At 38.1% G+C, this 24,184-nt stretch overlaps 1 protein-coding gene across 1 annotated transcript; it reads left to right on the forward strand.

Moving 5' to 3' along the window:
- Positions 1–499: 499 nt before the first annotated feature.
- On the forward strand, positions 500–23,144 carry SLC35D2 (solute carrier family 35 member D2). The gene is made up of 12 exons (XM_068177339.1): positions 500–789; positions 3,564–3,597; positions 5,199–5,285; positions 8,108–8,175; positions 10,570–10,641; positions 12,708–12,776; positions 13,825–13,927; positions 15,379–15,471; positions 17,834–17,901; positions 18,622–18,700; positions 20,491–20,573; positions 21,175–23,144. Exons 1-12 carry the CDS (start codon positions 647–649, stop codon positions 21,275–21,277), a joined length of 1,002 nt encoding a protein of 333 aa, XP_068033440.1. The 5' UTR covers positions 500–646; the 3' UTR covers positions 21,278–23,144.
- Positions 23,145–24,184: the final 1,040 nt, after the last annotated feature.

The raw sequence follows: 24,184 nt of genomic DNA on the forward strand, positions 1-24,184 counted from the left end.
AAAACTTGATTTAATTTTCAGGTTTAATGTGTGCTGTTTGGTAATTATTAAATACTCAACCTCCTCCTCGTTTCTGACAGCCTGACTCGTTGCAGAGAAGGTTTAAGGTGTTTATTTTCCCTGTCCCTTGAAATTTGACACAAGTTAAGCCACCCAAGGCAAATTGTTTTTTTAAAGTTTCAGGCACGGCCGAGCTCAGGGGGTGCTAAGGGCGGCTGCAGCGGTGTCCTGCCGTCTGTGCCCGCGGGGCCCGCCCCTCTCCCTTCCGCGGGTGAGCCCCAGAGGCCCCGCTTTGCCGCCGGCCCGGTTTAACAGCACGGCCGGGCGCTCTGGGGACCGGGCTGCAGCCCGGGAACTGCTGAGGCGGCGCCCCGGCACGCCGGACGCCCCTCGCGGTGCCTGCCCCACCGCCGAGCCCCGCAGGCCGCGCTGCTGAGGCGCCCCGGCCCTGGCGGAGACAGCGCCTGCCGCAGGCGAGGTGCAGCGCTCCAGAGCCGCTCCAGAGCCGCCCGCGGGGCCGCCGCGCCCGGGACCCGGGGCCGCCGCCACCGTCTGGGGCCGGGGAGAAGGAGGAGGAGCGGCGTCCCCACGGCCACCCTGGTGCAAGCCCGCGGTGCGGCCCTGCTCGCCGCCGCTCGTCGCCGCCATGAGCGCCGGGCAGGCCGCGGAAGAGGAGGCGGACGCCGCCGCCGCGTCCCCGGCACTGCCCAGGGTGCTCTCGGCGCTCTTCTACGGGATGTGCTCTTTCCTCACCGTGCTGGTCAACAAGGCGCTCCTCAGCGCCTACAGGTGAGCGCCGGGGCAGAGTGGGTGCCCCCCCCACCCGCGGGTGCCGGTACAGCCGCTGCCGGGTGATGCCGGGCTGTCCCTGCTCGGCGGAGAAGCCTTCCCCCTCCTGTTCCCCTTCCCGTTGGCGTGACTCACGGGCGTCCGTGCAGCTCGGATCCCGAGCAGCCAGCTGGTGGGCAATGTGCTGGAACAGGGGCCGGTTTCTCCAATTTGAGACCCTACTTGTTCCCAGTATGTACCAGTTCTGCAGCACCGCCCGATGGGCAGGCACAATTTCGACAACACCCGTCTTTCCGTCCGGGTCTTTTTGTTATTCCCAGAGGATCGCACTACCTCAGACACCCCTGAGGGAAACGGCATATCCTCTAACTGTTCCTGCCGAACAGTATCTTCCTTCCAGCATCTTTGTTTTCCGAGGTAGCCAGAAACGAAAAGTGAATCTCATAAAATGGCTTCATCATAAAAACACTGAGAATCCGCTCTTGACTTGATGGCGCTAATTCCTTTATGGAATCCTGGTGATAATTAGCATCTTCTACCATTGTGTAAAGCAACAGCATTAACTGCACACCTCTTACGCTTTGCATTTAATCTTGCAGCTGTGGGAAATAGGAACTTAGTCATACATCTCCAAGTAATACTCTTCCCATCTAGATTTGTACTTGTTGAACTTTGATCATCCTTGTAGGTCCCTTCTGACTCAGGATATTTTATGATTCTGTGATTGTCCTGTGACTGCCATTTTTCTCAGCATTAACATGTTTAACTTTAAATCTTTGCTCTGTTTTTGCTGTGGTTTAGCTCATCTTGAATCAAAATAGAAAAGGAAAACCAAAATGAAAAGAAAGCTATAAAGCCAAACTTGCTGTCATTTTCTAACATTCAGTGCTATTTGAACATATAGCAGCTGTATTTAATATGTCTCATAAATTGTACATGGTGCAAGTTGAGATTTTATTTTATAGTGGTTTTTATTCTACAGACTGCAGCTCCCTAGAAGTCCTGGGCATACATCTAGCACATCTGTGTGAGATAATTGAGTACAGTATGTCCATCAGTAACCCTGATGTAAGTTTTGTATTAATTCCTTACAGTATTGCTGGAGATATTTAGGCCTCTGCAAATCACAAATGTCTGGAGAAATCTGTGTGGTACAGATGGGCAAACTCTCCATCTTTTTATGGGGGAGCTGTAAATACTAAACAAAAGGCCAACAAAAGGCCAAAATACTAAACAAAATTGTCACATGATTATAAATGAAAGTCCCGTTATTTCTTATGTTTTTCCTGCCCCCAATACTCCTGTTTCCCTGACCTCTTTTGCTATCAGTTGTTCCTAACTGTGTCAGGACTGTAATCCTCTTATGGCCCTTTTGCTGTGAGTCAGCGTGTTTGTTTCTTTTGTCAATGCTTTGTTCCCATCCCAATTATGTTACTATTAGATGTACATTTCTCACCACACTAAGTAGGAGAACAGCAGCTTCTGCAAAAGTCATGAAGTGCAACAAGGCCAAGTACAAGGTCCTGCACCTGGATTGAGGCAATCCTAGGCACAAGTATAATCTGCACGGAGAATGGGTCGAGACTAGCCCTGGGGAGAAGGACTTGGGGGTGTTTGTGGTGAAAAGCTGAATTTGAACCAGCACCATGTGCTTGCAGCTCAGAAACCCAACCACCTGGGCTGCATCAAAAGTGGTTTGGCCAGCAGGTCAAGGAAGGGGATTCTCTTCCCCTGCTCTGGTGAGACCCCACCTGTAATATTGCATCCAGGTCTTTGGCCCTCTAACTCAAAGAAGACATAGACCTATTAGAACTAGTCCAGAGGAAGACACTAATTACAGGGGCTCTGATCACAGGATGGCAGCACCTTTCCTGTGAAGACAGGCTGAGAGAGATGGGTTGTTCAGTCTGGAGAAGATTCCAGGAAGACCTTATTCCAGGAAGACCAGGCTTTCCAGTACCTAAAGGGAAGAGTTCAAGAAGGACTTTTCAGAAGACCATGTAGTGACAGGACAAAGGGAAATGGACTTAATCTGAAGGAGGGGAGGTCTAGATTGATATTAGGAAGAAATTCTTTACTGTGAGAGTGGTGAGGCACTGGAGTAAGTTGTCCAGACAGGTTGTGGACTCCCCATCCCTAGAGGTGCTCAAGACCAGTCTGGATGGGGCTTTGAGCAGCCTGGAGTAGTGAAGGATGTCCCTGCCTATGGCAGGAGGTTTGGAGCTAGATGATCTTTAAGGTCCCTTCCAACTTAAACCATTCTAGGATTCTATCCATGCTTTCAGCTAAAGTCAACTGAAAGGTTATAGTAGGAATGTAGCTGGTTTAGTAGACAATAGATGTTTCTACAACATTTACCTAAGAACTTGATTTTGACAAAAACATATTGCTAGTATGTTTGGATTCTAGTGATAAACTTCCATGTTAGAGCAAGTGGAAGATGTTTTAGTTACTATCCCATCTCAGGATTCAAAATGTATATGTGAAGCTACTCAATAAACAATGCATTAAGAGTCCTCTAAGTGTGTTACCTTCACTTATGAATATTCCCCAAACAACTAGCAATTCAGAATTGATCAACTGTACATGGACTGTATCACTTGGGCTGCAGAAATAAAATATTTCTACTACAATAAGTGTAGTTCTGAGCTCCTCTTAAACACAGGCCAGTCATTCTCATGGTTAGTTGTTGACTTTGGTTTTAAACTTTAACTTTATTATTTTTCCTAATTATTTTCATTCCTCAGTAATAAATATCTGTTCATGCTTTTCAGCTTCCCATCACCAATGTTTCTTGGAATTGGACAGGTATGTTCACAAGTAAAGCATACTCAAAGTATTCATTATTTTAAAGTTAAACTAATGATAATAGAGGTAGATTTTAGGGGGCAAAATCACAGTTACAGTGAACTGCTTGTCTTCTGGATTAGATACACTATTAGGAACTGTAATTTGTTTAATTGAAAACAGGCAACTTTGAGCTTAGGTCAAAATTATTGCCTGGAGAGAGTAATGTTAAAGACTAGAATCCTATTTATTTCTCCTTGTAAAGTTCAGTAATTAAGGAATCTGGCCTTCAAAACTGTCCAGCTTTGTTCTAGCAAATGCATACATTCTGTGATGGTCCTTGAGCCTTTGTGGACTACATGCAGAGATATTGCCCCTGTTTGTAGCCAAACCAAGTATTTCCTCATAAATTTCTCCCCATTTCCCAGCAGTTTTCCAGTAAGATCAGTGCAAAATTTTGATTCTTTCTTGCTTTATTTGCCCATGGGTAAGTTGCAGTATGGCAGCAGAAATATTTTTTATTATTTTTGTTGTTAGGAGGCATCATGGTAAAACCAAAGTTCAAATGCTTGTGGACTGGGTCCATAAATAAGAATGTATCACTGCAGAGGGATCACTGGTAAAGATTGAGCCTTGAAGTGAATGTTGTTTAGGCAAATACATTTTATAGGGAATTTGCTTTCTGTCAAGGTTGCACAGCAGGGGGTAGTGAGGAGGTATTGAAAACAGGGTACCACAAGTCTGACATCTTTGCTCTTAGGTGCTAGAGAGAGTAAAATGTCTTGTAAAGGCTTTGTGTTGTGATAGGGAGTTTTACATACCCAGACTGGTCAAGGAACCACAGACCATGTTTCAATGAAAGGCTAGAAAATTTGGCAATAATTCATGTCTTGTTGCAGCTTTTTTCTTTGCAGAAAAAAGAAAAAGAGTTTTTGCAGAATCAAAGACTTAATGGCATTTCCATTTTTTTGTTGACAGATCCTTCCAAGATATTCCTGAACACTATATAAAGTACATATGATACGGTATAATGCTTTAGTCTGCACAACATGACTCCACCTCATCCTCTAGATAGTTGATTGCTGTATTTTTGTATTAGGGAAATTTGACGCTTTGTTTTGACTCCTTGGGGCAGCATTAACACCTATGGTGTATGATTGCTCAGATATTCTTCTTCATTCTGCCTGCATCTTTACTATTTCTTCCTCATTGTCAACAGACTGATCAAAACCCAACCTCCATTTTGCATTACCAAAAAAAGTTTTGGGAGTGGTTCTGCAGACTAAACAATTCTCTGAGTAAAACTTTCATGGTTTATCTGGGATTGTGTCCTATTTCATTTGCTCAACTCCTTCTCGATATGCATTGTTTCACAGAATGCCACTAATTTTCTTCAGGATAGTAAAGTATATGTGTGTATTTTACTTTTAAATAAATAGCTGGCAAAATTAATAAGAGCAAAATTATTTCAATTTGTTAATTTCATTCTGTGCTGTTCTTTTAGAGAAATACATAAAACCTAGCATTTATCAAATTTGTATGAAGATTTTGCCTTTGAAGTAGTTTTTTCATTCATTACAATTTTGCTCTTACATGACTTCTCATTTTTTCTTTTTGTTTAGATGGTAGCCACTATACTTATCTTGTATGTGTCAAAACTAAATAAGATTGTTGACTTCCCTGATTTTGACAAAAGTATACCTGTGAAGGTAAGGATCACATATGTCCTGGTATTTATATGAAAGAGTTACTTCTTATAGTAGCATTCTTTCTTACAGGGGCAAGAAAAACATTTGCATTTCTTTTTCAAATGGAATTCTTTGTATCATTGTTTCATTTAAAAATTGATTTGATAATTTTAATTTCTCTGCAATATTCTAGTTTGGACTATAGATATAAACTCTGTTTGCAGAGAAATCTGATGCCATTTAGTTGTGCAGCCCATGGGAAGGGTGCTTTACCTTTATACAGCAGGATGAAATCTTCCACATTCCTGAAAGGTTTTTCTGGATATGGCTCTCTGTGGGATCAATGGGAGATAGGTGTTTGTGAAAGACTTTTGAAAACAACATGAAGAGAGAAAGTCTGCTTGGAAATATGAATGCAGCATGTGATAAAATAGTAGAAAAATAATGTGATGGATGAGAATCCGGAACAACTGACTCCCAGTATAAGATTTATGTTCCATAGGAGGAGCTAAAATAATGCCCACTGAAAATCCTGTAGGTGGTGACTAGCTGCATCATACAGACCTTAAAAGTATATGATCTAAAGAGGCAGGACAGAACAAATGTGAGAGAACCTCCTCTTACCTCAGTTTGGGAACTAGGATGTGAAATTACTACAGCAATGATCCTCAAAGATTTTTGCATCTATGCAATGTTGCTGGAATGTTTCTTTGATGCATTAGCCTATGTGTTTATGTCTTGTTGCAGGTTATCAGTTGGGTTTGCTCCAGGACACAGGGAGTGTTCCCAGCCCTGCTGCTGGGATCAGATAGTATAGCTTTTCAGGCCCACATCTTTACTGCAGAATCTTGTCTTCCTGTCAGTGTGAGGTTTACAATGGATGTTTCACACATATGTCCATTCTTAATCCATGTTGAAATCATTGGCATTTCTACATGCACAAGTCTTGGAGGAATATCTATAGTATCATTCATACAGTGGACAATCCTTCTTTATTATTCCTGAATAAGAAAGGTTTCCCAGTGGGTAGCTTTGAGTTCCATGTATAAACAACTTATTGAGACCTTAAGAAGTTTCTTCCCTCCATCCCCCACAAGTCCTGCTGTGCTCCCTCTCTGCTGTTATCTTCACTTTAACTTATATACAAAGGCATTAAGAAAATACAGCATGTATTTTCTTTATCCTAATAATATCTGTTGTTTGGAAGACTTTGCTGTACAGGCTGAAAACAGTCAGCATTTTAGCTTCCAGGACTTGTATATTGGAGTGTTGGATTTGACTAGTCATAGTGAATCAGCTGGATTGCTCATTGTTGATTTCTCTACTTTTTAAAGGACCCTTAGGCCAGCTCCTTATCCTTTCGTCAACTTTTGCTTTGACACTAAGATAATCATTACTTTTCACTCCTCAGGTTTATGTCTTCAGTGCATTCAGCTAGGGTTTTAAAGCAGTGAAATGCTTATTTTAGTGATGAAGCTTTGAAGTTCCTGACCCCTTTGAAGTAAATGATTCACTGATCTCTGCTGTTGTGCTGGATGTTGTAATTTTGTCTTTACAATGGAATGAATTTCAGAGGAAAGATAATATAATGTCTGCTCTGCTTTCAGCCTATAAATTAATGAAACAAGATGTTCTAAATAAAAGTCTGCAGATGAGAGAGTGCTTTACAAAATTTTTACAAACTTATGCTGACAGGCTGAATATTTATTGTTACTCATACTCCTGCTTTCTTTTTTTTTCTCCTGTTTACCTTTACTGTGACTTTCACTTAAAAGTTAACTTCAGCTGGCTATCAGTTAACTTTTACTTCAATTTTTTTCTGTCTTGCTGTGAAAGAAACACAGAATTTTTAATATAGATTAAATACACCCCTCTGCTCTGTATGCTTTTCCAGCAGACAAAGTTTAAAAATGTATAGCCTTTGACTTTTGTGTCTTCCAAAGTGTCCCTGTGTAGAAACAAGAGCAACTATTACACATTGGGTTAGAGGATCTGTTATGTCTTTCTGCCATTTCAGCCCCTATTGACTGATAGTGAACGGGACCAAATGTACACACTGCCTTTGTCCCCACTGATTATTTTGGTTGGTTTAAATCTTCTGCAAATTCCAACCTTACCCATTCTGTGATACTGTATTTTTTTCTGAAACAGGAAAATTAATATATTTGAATTGCAGCTGATTATTGTAGGGATCCATGTATTCTTGTACATTTTCTTAAGGCTCATAAGTTCCATTATTGTTTCTCTATATTGTGTTATGAACCATAGATTTCTGTGCAAGTCAGTCTCTTTGCTGGAAGTAAAGTTTAATTTACTCATAATTACTTACCTTTCCTTTCTAGTATCTTACATAGCATAATTTTCTGGGTTAATCTAAAATGTTGCAACTTCCAGCTGTACTAATATATGTGGAATATGTAGAGGAATACATCATACTTACATTTTGTTAACTTCTTTATTCCATCTCTTCACTTGCCTATTTAGATACTGTGGTTGTTATTAACTTTATATCTAAAATTAAATGTTAAAATGGATATTAATCTGAGGGTTATAGTAATTAGAATAAAAGTGATTAACATTTACTCTAAATGGTTTCTAAGTCTCATTAGTGGTAAATTGCAACTCTTCTAATGACATCAAGTAAAGCTGTGGTCATGACCAGTCACATAAATAGGAGCTGTAAATGAGCTTGCAGCATAGTTACTTTCTTTTTCCTGTTTAAAAAACCCTCTTTCGTCATAAAAGTACGTCTGATATGACAGGTATCAAATTCTATCAAGTAAAGTTTCTCAACAGTACTTCTAAACAAAATAATCTGAGTTGTGCTTTTAATTTTATCACAGTTATTTCCACTGCCTCTGATTTATGTTGGAAACCACTTAAGTGGATTATCAAGTACCAGCAAACTCAGGTACAGTAAGTAGAAGTTATAAGTAGACTGTTTGGATTTTACTTTTTTCTCGTGTGGGGTAAAAAAGAAACACTAAAGAAGGGCATTGTCTGGAGTCTTAAATCCATGTGGTGTCTGTCTGCCTTTCTGTCTAAACCCCTGGTAGTGTTATGAAATTTTTACACAAACATTTGATCAGTTTACAACTTGTCTGCTTTCTTTAAGGGGAGCTTAGCCAGTCCTGTACTGACATAAAATCACAATACTCCTATATGACCATGAAAGTGCTTACACTTTTGCCTCACACCCAAGAATCCAGCATTTCCTGGGGGTCTTAACCAGAGAGTTCGAAAACTGTAAGGTGTTTCTGAAGGAAGAAGCATAAGGAAAATATTTGTACCATGATGTCATGGCAGATATCTAGGAATCACCAAGAGTTTTAAAAACTGCTGTTTAGTGGGGTGGTGGTGGTGGCCTAGCCCTGCTCTGTTCAAAAAGCAGGTTTTCAAGGTGCACTGCTGAAGGGTGCTTTGACTCCCATGTGCCTGTAAGCATAGACCCATGAGAGTTGCTTCCATGCTAGTGCTAAAAAGGTGTAAGTAATTCACACATGTGCTGTAATAGAATGAATGACTGTGTTTTCTGTGGAAGATGAGCACAGAAGCATGATGGTTGCACCAGGACTGGAGGATACAGCAGGATACACCACTTCCATTGTGGTGGTTTTTTTGTGTCACTGCAGGCTCCTGAGGGTTTGGTACTAAACCAAAACAGAATTTTGCAGGTTTGTTTGCATTTTGTAACTATGAGACAGATGCTAGGAAAGAAAACAGAGCCACAGAATCATAGAATCATCAAAGTTGGAAAAGACCTTTAAGATCATCCAGTCCAACTGTAAACACAGCACTACCATTGTAACCCTGGACCAGTAATCTTATCATCCAGTGCCAGATCCAAATACCCTCAGGGATGGTGACTCCACCACCTCCCTGGGCAACCCACTCTAATGCCTGATCACCCTATCAGTGACATTTTTTTTTCTAGTATCTAGTCTGAATCTCCCCTGTCTCAGCTGAAGGCCATTTATTCTGGTGCTCTCACTGCAGGCACAGTAGAAGAGACCTGCCCTCACCTCACTACACCCTCCTTGCAGGGAGTTGTAGAGATTGATGAGGTCCCCAAATGTATTACTTATAATTTGTTTGCATTTATTTTTACTTATAGAATTTATGTTCTCTAGCTATGAACACTAGATGCCTGATTCTGCAACTCTTTGCTTGTGTTCACAAGCTGTTCCACTGAAACGGACATTAAGACTTCGGTAGTACTATGCCTAGTAGCATTTCAGCCATTGTGGAAATGAAAGAAGTTTCAAAACTGTAAAAGTTGGCTTTTTCTTTCCCTTTTCACTGACTGTAAATTAAAATGCTTAGTAGGGTATGAAAATGCACCTCCTTCCTCTCCTGTGGCTGGTATACCTCCTTAGATTTACTAGTTTTAACTAATTTTTATAACAGAAACTTTAAAATGCCTGAAGTGTTTCTATCAATTACAATTTTGTTACATTGCATTTTGGTACAATATATGATACTTGTTTACATCATTGAATTCTTCACCTTGTTTAGGTTGTCTGAAAGGTGCAAATGATCCTATGCATAAATTCAAAATATCTGTTGTAAAGTTTTTAAACATTGTGTTAGGAATTGTATCATTTACTAATGCAATTGTTAATAATTATCTTAAGCAGGGGATTAATTGGTCCATATGGCCATGCTGTCACATTTACAGTGTCAGATGCAAGTGTTTTCTCACCCAGAAATGTTTCCAACTGCATTACTTCATGAAGATCAAAAATATGTTGCTAGAAGTAGAAGTTAGTTTGGTAGTGGCAGCTGTGGCCCCACCTTTCATGTTTCTTGTATTTGCTCTAATTTTTTGGTCAAGGATTTATTTTATTTTCCAAAGTACAGCTTGTTTACTAAACATGCTTTCTTTCTATTTCATTTCTGTTACATGTTTTCAGAAAAAGGTTTTTTGTCTCTCAAGTTTCAATAGAAATAGTTTTTATTTAACTATGCCTATGAATTTTGCAGAAAGAATTATTTCATATGGGTTATGCTAGGTAGAAAATATCTACTATATTCCATTTCAGTAATGCAGAGTGACCTTCAAATATAGCCAGTTGCACTGATTTACTAATTGGCAAAGCTTGCTATCTTTCAATGATTTGGTTGTCTAATGTGCATGTCAGACTGACATTCTTATATATGTACTAAATGATTTGCTATTTGTTTTGGTTTCTTTTTCCTGGACTAATTGTTCCATCCCCTCGGTTAGTAAAATAAGACCTAGAATATAAGATTTGCTGTTAATCTGATATTACGCTTGGAATTTTATTTTGTTTTTTTTTGACAGTTTGCCGATGTTTACAGTGCTCAGGAAGTTTACCATTCCACTTACTTTACTGCTGGAAATCATCATACTTGGGTGATCCTTTTCGTTTGTTTTGGGGGTTGTGTTTTTGGTTTTTTTTTTTTTTTTTTTTTTTTTCCATTTAAGATTTCTTTGTTTTAGATCATATCAAATGGATTACTTGTGTCGTCTCATCAGAAAATTGAATTAGTGGTTTTTATTTACAAATAGAGAAAAGCAAAGAAAGTGATTTATGTAGCTTTTTTGAAGGCATAGATAAATACATTTCAGTGAAGAGAAGGAAAAAATCCACTTGCCTTCATTTTCAGATCTCATTCTCTAGGCTGTTACATGGGTTTCAGGTTAGCAGACAAAACTCAGACACTTCCAGTGGTTATGTTTGTGTCTTGTCTTGGAGACTCCTAAAAGCAGACAAAACTCAGACACTTCCAGTGGTTATGTTTGTGTCTTGTCTTGGAGACTCCTAAAATGTGAACTGCTTCAAACAGACAGATCTTTATTGTCTCCAAAGAGTGCTGATAGTAGCAGGGCAACTTGCTTATGTAGAGTAACTGTCTGGGTCAAGTCTGAAAACATACCAGGTTAATGAAGCCAAATGGTATCTACCCATTGTTAGATCAGAGAATTCCTTACTTACAGACACCTATGTTATTTTCCATGAGAAATTAAGAAGGATATGCTAGCTGCTCAGGATCTCTAATTTCAGTAGTACTGAGTTGGAGGAACTGGAGTATAAATACATCATACTTTGTCCAGAACTTCACAGTTCTATCCACATGGCTGATGCTGGACTCACGAGATGAATTCACAAGGAGAAAACCAGCTTGATGAAGCTGAACCCAGGCAGCATGAGAGTAATGGTCAGGGGAAAGTTAAAAAAGCAAAAATCAAAAAGCCCCCAAGTAAACTATCATCTCCTTTTGGCTTAAGCAGCAGTTAACTGATCATTGTGATTCACATTTGGAGATGCTATGGAATTCTTTTGTAGTTTTAACTTCTTCCAGGGAAAGCAAAACTTGTTGTCTTCTGTGGGCCTGAAGACTCCCACAAGCAAGTGAAAAAAAAAAAAAGTGAGTCACTGAGATTTACATAAGTGCTCAGCTAGAGAATAGCAATGTGGCCTATGAGTGCAAGCAACATACTAACCAGTGGGAAGCTTGGGAGGAGAATGCTGTATTGGTGCAGACTGACACAGTGTATTTCCTCAGGGCTGAAAATGAACGGACTCTAGAGAGTCTGTGCAGGCTTATGTCAGGATTTTTGAAACAATCAAGGTTTGGATTGTTACTCTTGAGAGTCATTATGGTCTAAGCCTAATTGATCTAGATTCTGCTCAGTGCTTTATTCTTGTGACAGTGGTCCACAGATGTGCTCCTTTACACACAGGATTTCTCCAAGAGTATTTCTTCAACAGAATTGTACATTTTGTTTTGAGGATCTTCTTTCTCAGTCTAGCTTGACAGAATAAGAACTAGGGGAATATCTGTAAGGCATATTGCAGTATGATGCAAAAGTGAGTGCTTAAGATATTTCCAAACAAAGTAATGTAGATACAAAAACCTTTTTATAGGTTTACAGAATGCTTTTTACTACTCTGTGTCAGCAATGATGTGATAGTGAAGAATGTCATAAGCTCCATATTTTCCCTTTCAAGCAAAAAGTTTCAGTTTGAGTTCAAAATAAGTATCTGTTTGAAAATAATCCAGGCAGTGTGCTGTATAGCATCTTCCTCAATTAATGTGATATGGAAAACTGCATGACAGATGTACAGTGATTTTCCTTTACTGGACTGCTGGAAGACACTGTAATATGTCTATTATGAATATCAATACACATTAAATTTGTTTGGTTCAGTGCTGTTACTTTGAACCTTTAATCTTTACTTTTATAATTGTCTAGTAAGAGAGCACTCACAGTGCTTTTTCAATCTCCATTCTCAGGGCCAAGGTCTGACAGCGTGGCACGTAGGCAATCACATTGTTTCTTTAAGGTTGTCAAGACTTTGCCCTCCTGTTAAATGTTCTGTGATTATTAATTGCTTTGAAACTTTTCAGGCAGACAGCCATTTAAGCTCCACTTCAAATAATGAAAATGTGAACTGTTTCAATTTTTGCCTACAGGAAACGGTACCCACTGAATATTATAGTCAGCGTATTTGCCATCATTCTTGGGGCTTTCATAGCCGCTGGGTAAGGTTTTAATTTCTCATACAAAGCCATATTATGAGGGTAGGGACAGCAGGAGGACTTTTTCCTTGTTTAATTCCAAGTAAACCTAAGGGGAGGTAAGTTACTCTGGATGAAGTTTTGATTTGGAAAAATCTCTCTAGTGGCATCACTTGGAGGTGCAGTTATACAAAGGAAAAATCTAATTCCTGCTGACATTCTTTGGGTGTGTCTTTTTCCACCTGTAGGTTTTCATGTTTGCAGGATCCTAAGTGAAGCAAGTTAAAACTATGTGAGGAATGTTGCTTTTATTTCATGGTATCAGTGTATTTTAATAATCTTGGAAAAGTATATTCTTGTTCTGGATAGAAAGAATGATATTTTGATTGTCAAATATGGAGTTACATATTGTATATTTTTTAAATCATAAAAATCCCACTTTTTTTTTTTTTTGTAAGTTCTATTGTGCGATAATGGTCACAAAGCGCCTGTATGCTGTTGTCCTCTGTTTTCTGTTTGAACATTTCTTTACCTATCTGGAAAGTTAATGTTTTGTTTGTTTCCTGGCTTTGCTATGAACAAGGGTAAAATTTCCATGTGATGTGACAGAGATAGAGCCATGTCCTATCAAAAGAATTACCCTGTATTGATGAGGTAACTAGTCAAAACAGAAAGGTTGACAATATGTCTGAGAAATATACAAATATTGTAAAAACCAGTTGGATTTTATTCCCTAGCCACTTTTTATAGTAAAAGAAATAGGTAAGTAAATTCAGTTATAATTGGACTGGTTGTCAGGGTTAAGAAGGGTGGAATTTTTCTCTGAATGAAAACTGAAGATTTCCTGCTGCTTTCACACTGAGTATTAGGAACTCTCCAATGTCTCATTTGTGATGGTCCTATGACTGGAGAAATGTAAAGTACTTTGACTTACAAAGAAGGCTTGAAGCAAAACCTGTGACTGGCTGGATTTGCATATCCTCATTCACAGTATTCATCCTGGTAAGCAAGGTAATGCAATGCGTTACATATTTTTTGCTTATTTACAATACAGTATTTCTTTCTTTCCCAGGTCTGATCTGTCTTTCAATCTGGAGGGCTACATCTTTGTGTTGCTAAATGATATCTTCACAGCAGCAAATGGAGTTTATACAAAGCAGAAAATTGATCCAAAGGTAATTGTGGGGTGATTGGATTGAATTTAGCAGTGGGCTACTGTCCTGGTTTAGGGGAAATTTAGGGAGGGGTCCCTCTAGAAAACAAATTCAAGTGGCCTTTCTCACTACCTGTTTGGGAGATAAACTTCCTTTGAGAAAAGTGGAAAAATGTTTATTTAACAAGCAAAGTACTCACAAACATAAAAAAAGAATAATATTAAGCATTGGAACCTCTCAGTAGTCTGAAGAGAGGCTTCTCTCTGAAATTCACAGAGAGAGAGTCCTTTTTGTGGGGTGTAGCTCAGCTCGCTCAGTCTCTTATCAGTCCCTCTGGCACTAGAAAATGCTGTGTCTTGGGCCCTGGTGGGCCACAGGGAGGAGCTCCCGATGTTTCTCTGGGTTTTCAGTCCAGAGCAGGTTTGAATAGTTCCAAGAAAAAGAAAAACTGCAGTCCAGGGAATTCTCTGCCTCAGCTAGTTAAAAAAAACTAACTAAAAGCAAAGGAGAGCTGTCTCCCGCTGTCCGTGCCGCAAACAACACAGAGAGAGAGAGAGAGAGCTGAAGCTCCTATGTCTATGTTTTTGAATACAGCTGCCTCAGACATTCCACTGCTTCTCCTTTTCTTCCTCTTCACTCTTGGATCTAGTTTTAAAGGCACAAAACTTATTTCTGGGCTAAACAGACAAATGGGGATAAAATTCAGCATCATAAAGTCACCCCAGGGCATTAGTCACCCTGGGACACCTACATATTATATGAATTTTATGTACTTACCATTATGAACTTATAGATAACTTCATTTACTTTCACATTCCAGTTGATATTTCACAGTTGATATATGCATTCTTATTAGAGAGCAGCCTAGGAAAAGAAAAAGTTGTAATTTCTATCTCTGGCTAGGCTTTCGTAAGCAAACAGTGTATTTTCTTTTTTCCCAAGTCTTTTAAACAGAGAGTAGTAGTTATTTAAAAAAAAAAAACATAACCAAACGGTTTACCTCTAAATTTTATATATATTTATATAGGGCAACCCTTAAGTTGCATAAAGTTACATCAATTACCAGTGATTACAGAGCTCTATGAGTCAAACTTCATTCATTTTCCTGTTATGTTTTTGTGGTTGATTTGTAGAGAAGGACTAGGTGATTCCTTGGCCAGGCAGAGACTTTTGTGAAGTCAACACAAAGCACTTCTGGACCAGTGCTTTGAAAATTCCTAGTGTTGTATAGAAGGGTCCAAGGAATAACAGAGCAGTAGTACTCTGCTGAGTGCACAGACAAAGTGAGTGAAGCGGAAATTCAGCTTAGTAGGAAACACTGAACCCAAGGATTGCAAGTTTGTATTTTAAATTGAGATGTATTCTATCTGTTTACTCACTGACAATAATGTCAGGAGAATTACCAGAGTAATATGTAGTATTTTGCTCCCAAGTGGCTTTTAATGCCAAACACCATGTTTCATTTTTCACAGGAGTTGGGAAAGTATGGTGTCCTGTTTTATAATGCTTGTTTCATGGTGATTCCAACAGTTATTATTAGCTTTTCTACTGGAGACTTTCAGCGGGTAAGTAGCAATATTGCATGTCTCAGACTGATAATATTATTTTGTTCAGATTTCATTTGGGGAGTGGGAGGAGTTTTTGGTTTGTTTCTGAAGAGGTAATCCTCCCTCTATGTTAGTGATTAATGTTTGAAAAGTGTGAGTTGGATTTGTCCTTCACAGGTAAGAACTTGTGATTATTCACTTAAGGAAAAGCTGAATTTGTGTGATAGTCCTTATCTGAGTCTTTCTCTAGGAACTTAGGTATGTTCAGGGACTCCCAGCTAGAACAAATGGTTGAGAATCCAGCTGCACTATGTGATATGCCACATGCTCTATAACAAGATTGCAACTGTACAGACAATTTCCAGTCTTTCTCTCATTCTGATATCCAGGGCAGATTTCTGTTTAGTCTGTTTCATTTGGTAACCTCCATTGTGCATTCTCATAGAATGAGAGCAAGATTCTCTCCAGGCAATCCTAATATAGTATCCGTAGGCAGTATGTCCTGATACATAAAATATCAGACCAGAAGGTTTTCCTGGCTCCTTCACAGTCTTGCTGAGTTGATAGATCACTTTTTCGTGATAGTTAAATAAATCTAGTTACTAATATTGCTTTCTAGAAATGTTTTACATTTGCCACGGAAAATTCTTTGGAGGGTGTAATAAATAATTGCAATGTTCTTTGTTGTATGTTGTTGTGCCCTGAACTCACATGATTTTGCCATTGTGTTCTTAGAATTATGCTTTAAGCAGAAAAGTTATGATTCCTTAAAAGTGCTGGAAGTAGGTCTGCTGTGAATGTGAAATTTCTTTATGTCATCAGTCCAGCATGACCTTGTGCCAGTTTAGGAAAATGCAGCTGCTGCCTATCTTGGAAAAGGAGCCCAAGTTTTTATAGCTGTAAGATTTCAACTGATTTTCCAGCACACAGAGTTGAGATATGGGAGATTTTGGGAGACCTAGTCAAAGAAGTTTACCTTGCTAGGTTGCTAGGTTTACCTCAGGGGAAAAAAAGGAGTGTGTTGTGTCCACTGGCTGATTTTCTGTAAACATCTTAATGCTCAATGACCTGAAGAAAATAAAAATCTATTAGAGAAATACATTGTGCTTTCTGTGCATCACATTGGTTTGGTCACTTAAAAATAGAAGTCCTAGTAAATGATGCAGATAACTAGTGTCAGTGTGGCACACAGAAATCAAATCACAGAGAAAAGAGAGAAAATGGAAAAAATATTGATGAGAAGTCAGCAAATGATTGTAGATAACCCGTATTTATCAGATTTTCTGACCAGTTCTTACCCTGGCAGAGCTTCTTGCCTGTATCTGTCACAGCATATGTCTTCTGCTGTGAAGTCAAAACATCAGTACCACATCTATATGATAGGGACATGCTTCTACTCCTCTAGCTAGTTCTGTAATCTTGGAGAGATTGCAGTTTGTGAGTGAATGTCTGAGTTACTAATTTCTCCCTCATCAGCTGGCTCACTGTGAGGAGAAGGAGAGCACTGAGAGGACAGGAAAGCATGATGCAAAATAAGAGGAAGGAAGTCCCAGAATGGCTCTCTGTTATACTCGGCAGCTTGTTGTTGCATCCCAGCAAAGTTCTAGCAGGGCAAAGCTGCTCAAGATCCTTTTTACCTATTACCTCACATGGTGGAGGTTCAGCTGGCTGTTAGCATGGACTAACGGCTTTTATTCTGTTTCTCAGGGATGCATTCAGCCTCAGCTGAATTTGGTGCTTATGCAGAAAGTGTAGACTAACCAGATTAAAATGAGGCATATTCAGGAGTTAATAGAAATTGAAAAGAATCTGTGATATGTTTCTTAGTGACTGTGTGGCACTGTGTGTTTGCTGCACTTCACTAGGGAGGATATTTCAAAGCAATGGAACCTTTTCATTGATCTTCATTATTGTGAGACCTTAGTAATGCTCAAAAACGCAGGCATGGGCCTTGAAAGCTGTTCATTAATGAATGTGTGGTGTGGAAGAGATTTAGAGGAAATTTGTGTATTTGCTGTTTCTGTCCATCTTCACATCAACACTATTTATTATGTGTTATTATTCACAGTGTTAGTATCTGTCAGTAAATACCAAAACACAATTTTTGTATAGCATTTATGTAAATTGCTTACAGTGTGCACTTGTGTATCTGCACTGCTCTACATGGTACAAGTACGTGTCTAGGTATCAGGGATGCTGTCATCCTGCTGCCTGTCAAGTTAGATGCATTCAACTGTTTCCAGAAGTATAAGAAATGGTTCATAATTTTGGTATGAATTAAATGTATTTTGTGAATTTACATATTTTCATATTAAGTACATTTATATGTGTTTACAGTTGATTATATAGCACATAATTCTCTCTCTCTCTCTCTCAATAGGCAACACATTTCCAGCACTGGACAGATTTTTTATTTGTCTTTCAATTTATTCTTTCCTGCTTGTTGGGGTAAGGACACGGGGGAATAAAGCAGGTTGTTTTCATGTCAGTGTTTCAAACTGCAAATCTCAAATGTAAGACTCACTAATAAGTTACATTAAAGTTCAGAGAAAATGGGTTTTCCCCCAGGGTTATGTCTTGACTTTTAACTGTTTCTAATGGTGTAAATAACTGTTCAGTGCTATCTGGATTTTTGACCTTACAGTATAGTGCTGAACAACATGACATTTAGCTTTGTATTTTCTGTACTGTCTCTTCTGATCATCTAACTTCTTTGCAGTTAATAGCATGTAAGTCCGTGAGTATAGGAACTGTTTCAATGTGTTTGTTCTTTAAGGCAGCTGAAAAAGTGTGGGAGACTTAAAAGTAATGAAACAATGCTGTGTTCCTGTTGAAACTGCAGTCAAAGGAAGAAGGAGTTGCATCCTGTTCTCTTCCAAGTCATAACCAAGGGGTCTAACTAATTTAAAATACTGACATATAAACAGCACAGAGAAAAGAGTTGACTCTGTTAGAGCTCAAGTATTTTAACATATAATTTGAATATTCTGTATGTGCACATCATTAACTTAAAATAGAGATGTGCAGAAATTCTTTTACAAGGGTTTGAAACAGGTGGAATTATAGATTCCAGAAAAATACTGATCCAGATAATGTTGAACATCTTGAAGTAATGTTAAACTTCCTAGCTCCCTGGGAGGAATTTATAAAATTTTCTCCTTTGTTTAGGTTTCTCTTGATGTATTCTACTGTCCTGTGCAGTCATTACAATTCTGCACTCACAACAACAGTAGTTGGTGCCGTCAAGGTGAGTCATGGACCAGAAGACAGAAATAAAAATGCTCAAATAGACAGAAAAGAGCATTGGCTCAGCAGTGATCTTGATTCTACTTTGAGATAGAAACTCAAAATGAGGGTTAATACTGAGACAGTGCTTGTGCCAAACAAGGTCACACCACAAAGTGACCCTGTTCTCTTACCTTCAAAGTCAAGTATGCTCCAGAAAACATTGTTAGTATTGATCTATTTTTATTTCTTCTACAAGAGAAACTGGAACAATTTTAATTCAAAGTTGTACATTTAGCCACATTTCATCAGGTAGTATCCTGCACCTATGTTGTTTATTAGGTTATTTTGTGTTAGTCAAGATGCCCAGATGCAAATCCAGGTGAACTGATGGGGACTAATTTTACTTTGGGCTAAACTAATTTCCTTTGCAGCTGATACATAGGGCTTTTATAGATACAGAATAATGACTAAGCTGAAGTACCAAGTGTGTTTTATGGTTAAGTGCCTCAGCCTTTGTGTGAGAACTTGTGTTCTAGCTGAATGGACTATTTAATTTTGGTTTGTACAGATTCTGGTCAATTTGATCAACGCCAAAACATGCATGTCTTAAAATTTGAACCCAGTGTCCTTTAACCCAGTTTAATTGAAAACTGTGCATCTTGCTTTGTATTGATGAGGACAGCATGTCTAGGAACATCCATGACTGCCCATGCACTTTTTTGTAGGCCAATTTGGAGAGAAACACAGAACTGTAAAGCTGAAAGAGCTTTAGTTAAAGACAAAACTTATGCAGCTGTGGGCAAAACATTTTCAGAATTCAAACTAGCTTAACAGGAATTACAGAACTGAAAGTGTGCCCTTCCATGACTAAGAAAAACAATACATTCACCATAAAATACATTCACCATACATTCACCATAAAATCTGCAAAAGGAGGGCAGCACTTCCCTTTCTACATCCTTTTTCTTTTTTGAAAGCTGCATGATTAATCTAGTAGTTTTCATTCTGTGGCCCTGAAAGCGTTCTTTAAAATTTTATATGTTTGCATCAAAACATTAAGTTATGACAAGACTATTTCTATTTTCTTAGCTGTAATAGTGTTTGACATACTTAGAACAGCTTTGAAGTTGAGAAGCAGGTTATGATGCAGCAGTCTCCATTAGAGACTTGTTGAGACAGATGTCATTATGCAGACTAGCTGCTAAAATAATTGAAAGCAACAAAGTGTTGGTAAGATGATCACACTTCTACATCTTTTCTTCTGTCTTTAGGGGACTGTTTTTCTAAAACTTGATACCAGTGGGTGAGAGGTAGAATTTTTAACTTTAAACTGTGCCTGTCTTGAACCTGTACCAAGTGATTTCAGAGCACATTTAGCTGGAAAAGTAAGCAGATAACCCTCTAAAGGTAATAATGAAGAACTTTTACTGTGACTTTAAGGCATCCTTTTTATGTTGGAGAACCCAAAACCCACTTTTAAGAAAAGATATTTGAATTCCAAAGATAATAAAGAAATAAATTTCAAAAGGTGACCTTAGGTCCATTTTGCCTAATATCAAATAGCTTTTTTTTTCCTAAAAAAGTTACTGTTCATTGTATACATTTAGAAAACATACTGATTTTATTATTCTTTTCATTGCTGCATTATCCATAAGGCTGACATCCATGAAATTAGTTTAAAGGCTGATTTTAGAGTGGTCAGCAACACAGTAGAGCTATTTCCTTAGAAAAGTTAATTATTTGATATCATTTGTATTCATGGAGATGAAATCTGACTTAAATAAATGCATGACTTTTGTTTTCTTTCAGAATATATCCATTGCATACATTGGAATGTTGATTGGTGGAGATTACATATTCTCCATGTTAAACTTTGTAGGGCTAAATATTTGGTAAGTGAAACTTAAATAGCCTTTATTGATTAAAGCTGAAAATTTCTCAGTGAGTTCTAGTTTTATATTTCATTTGATTTGACTAATTTGGGTGATGCAGTTTTGAAACTACTGGCCTGACAAAGCACTGCCTCAGGATGTAAAGGTCATTACAGTTATGACTTTTCCTGTCTATTTTCAGATATTAAATCTTGCTCTGGTGAGGCCTAATTGTAGAAATATGTCTGCAGTTTTACTGTGTGGACTTTTTTCTTTGTTTATGAGCAGCAGTTCTGAGCTGTTAGGCTTCCAAGTAAAAGTCAGGTGTGGTGTGGGAAGTGAGAACACTGACTGAATGAGTTATATATAATGTATTGAATATAAGTTCTAACTTGTGAGTGGTTACTTTGTGTGCTTAGATGATTACCTGTGTGTATAAATCTGGTAATTGTTCTTTGTCTGCTTGGGGCTGCTTTCTCAGATGGGTTACATAGCTCTTAGGCACTCCTAGTTTATTATAGCTGGTGTTCTTTAGCTCTTCAGAAGGAAAGGTATGTACCTATGAAATGATATCTGTAACTTCAGACATCTTTGACACCACTGTTCATTCTCTTTTGTTTAGTATGGCAGGAGGACTGAGATACTCATTTTTAACACTAAGAGGAAACAGCAAGCCTGCACAACATGGGGATGAAGAGAATGCACTTCCAGTGTCAAAGAGATAGACAAAATGGCTGCCTTGAAAGAGACTGAAGATACAAGTTTGTGTAGCATTGCGAAGACCTTAAATAAGTATATACTGGAACTTATTTGGAACAACAAAAAAAAAATCTACCTCAATTGTCACAGATATGCACACAATTCACTGGCTCAGAAATATTCTTGCACACCATTTTTTTTACATGCAAACTAATTTGATTTTAGCTTTTTCTTCTTAATCTGAAAGCCATTTTATAGGAAAGAATTCTATGAGCAAATCTCAAGTTGTAAATTTCTGTATTTACCTGTACTTGGTTGCTATTTCAGCAAGATCTTTGAGTTTTGTTTCAGTGACTGCCTGTAGTTTCTTGAGGCAAAATTCTCAGTAAAATCATGAGGCTTGATTCACCATTGCCTTATGCCATGTGCAAATCTAGATATCAGTGACGAGATGAAAGATTCTGGTGGTTCAGATTGATTTCATTGCATGCATGTGCTCTTGGATAAGTGATATTGAACATATGGGGCAAAGAGGATATTTGCCCCCAGATTGTTTACTGTGTAAGTGTAACTAAAAAATTGAGGCTATGTCTGTGTGTGTACATTGTGTGGGCATTCTCTCTCTGTGTTTCTTTCATCCTCAATCACACTATGGTGTTCTGCAGAAATTGTCACTGTTGTTATAAATGAACCCTCATAACTTTGCAGCAGATCAAGGAGAGTAGGGAAATGACAGGGGATTTTTTTAATATTTGAAGACTTTTTGTGTGTGTGTTTAAATGGGGAGAAATGGCTAGTATCCTGTTGTGTCTTATATATACAGTAAAAGCTTATCTGGTACTAGTTTATGCTTTCAGTTCTAAGCAAGGAATCATAATGAGCCTGGGGATGACTACAGTAGGCTCAGCTGGTACAGTGGTTAGGAGGCCCAGACCATTGGTCTTAGTGATCATCTGGGACAATAACATCCATATCTATATTTCAATAACACCTATACCTGTATTTCCTTCTTTGAAAATATTTGATAATGCTTACCTGTTTCTTTGAGGATAAAGTGTAAACCTTTGAAAATGTGATAGGCACATTGAAGTGTTGGAAGACATCAGAGAAATTAATCTTGTTGAAGTTCACAGTTCCCTATAAGCACGAGCCAAAATTTTTGAAAATAATCAAATCAAAAGAAGATTTTGAAAGACTTTGACATAGAACCAGAGTGGTCTAATGACTTGTTTGATCACTTCAATTAAAATACAGCTAATCTGAAAATACAGAAAATCAGAAAACATTACTCTGTGTGTAGCACATCAATGAACAGTCTGAATTAGATCTAAGAAACATGTGGGTTACTCACACCAGAAGCTTCAGGGAATGACTGCCTGCATGGATTTAAATGGCAAGAGAAGCAGTGACTGCAGATACTAGAAGTGGCATTTAAAGACAAGGTCAAAGAGAGAAGAGAAGCCTGAGCTATCCATTTTCTCACAGCTGGTGAAGAATGTGACTTTCATTTTCTATCTGCTGAAGACATGTGAAGGGAAAGCATTTCTGCAAATATTTTTCAGTGATCTTCTGTTTAAAAAAATTTCCTTTATGCTTAAAAACCTTCATTATTTTTGAGTATATTCTTTTATAAGGCTCCTCTTTCTTCAGATCATCTCTACCTCCACAATTTCAATTACTGAAACTTAACTCTGCCGTGAGACAAGGTATTGGAAAGTTTTCATTTGTTAGGAAATTAGTATGAGTGCCATTTTATTGCAATACTGATGAACACACGGAGGCACCTGCTGAATAAGATGTAGTTCCCACAAAGGAACACTTAACAGCTGGATATAATTAATTAATATTTTACTGTACCTTTTATAAATAAAAAGATACAGATTACAGTTTTAACAGGTGTTTTGTTTGGGTTACTTTTTTTTTGTGGGTGGACACATTCAATGGTACAATGCACATGAACAACACTAATATTTGCTTTTTATATGATTAACTCCTATACTGCACTTCAAGTAGTTTCTTTAGCTCATTCTGTAGTGAAGTGATTTTATTTAATTTATTGTTCATAGAATGTTTTTGAAGTGCTTCAGACTTAGATTTCTCACCTGAAATACAGACCTGATAATCATAGTCTTTATGACAGTGTTACTCAGAATCATTTAAAAAATAAATCTAGGAATAACAAGAAATAGGAACTATCTAGAAGTACTTGCAATTGCTTGCATACTTTCACAAAGAAACTTGGCTTCAGTCACTTTCTGTTTTCCTCTATATCTGAGATACTGTTGATTTCAGTAAATTTGCTGATTAAAATTCTGGCAATATGGGCTCGACCAAGCACAACTATCATGTGAGAATTTAGGAAATTGCATGGCTGTTGCACCCAGAACGTAAATAATTGTGTCTTTCAGTTAATAAGATAGAAACTTAAAACTGATATTTTAAGATACAGCTGCTTACTTTTCTACAGATTTCATATTAATGAAATTAAGGTTTTAAATATGACATTCATACCATTACAGGTGCCAGGTTATATTTACAAGGAGACATACAAAGAAAAATAATTACTGGACCAGAAAAAAATATTATCCTGTGCATTGATCTGTTCATGCTCTAAATTTTGTGGGGATTTTTAGCAGTGACCTCACTGTAGTGAAGTGAGATTAAATGAGAAAATGTGGTCACCCAAGGAACTTTCTACCCATTCACTGTGTAAGTTTCTTGCAGTGATTCTTGTGGAAGTCAGAGAGGCAAAAAAAAAAAAAAAAACTTACCTCAGAAAAAAACCACTTAGACTGAAGAATTCTTCACATTCTTAAGGATTTATTTATTTTCTTCTTATTGGCCTAATTTACTTATATTGGGCCCATGATGCTCTGTAGATCTGAGATGCATTACCAACCACAGGAAAAGAAAATGGAAACAGAACATGGTAG

Source organism: Anomalospiza imberbis, chromosome Z (assembly GCF_031753505.1).
Source record: "Anomalospiza imberbis isolate Cuckoo-Finch-1a 21T00152 chromosome Z, ASM3175350v1, whole genome shotgun sequence".
Lineage (NCBI taxonomy): Eukaryota > Metazoa > Chordata > Aves > Passeriformes > Viduidae > Anomalospiza > Anomalospiza imberbis.

Excerpts from the sequence above, each read along its gene's own strand:
- SLC35D2 (XM_068177339.1), top strand. The coding sequence starts at position 647 with ATGAGCGCCGGGCAGGCCGCGGAAGAGGAGGCGGACGCCGCCGCCGCG. Across the intron at positions 15,472-17,833 it reads CTACTGGAGACTTTCAGCGG|GCAACACATTTCCAGCACTG; the intron begins GTAAGTAGCAAT and ends CTCTCTCAATAG. Across the intron at positions 20,574-21,174 it reads TTTGTAGGGCTAAATATTTG|TATGGCAGGAGGACTGAGAT; the intron begins GTAAGTGAAACT and ends TCTTTTGTTTAG.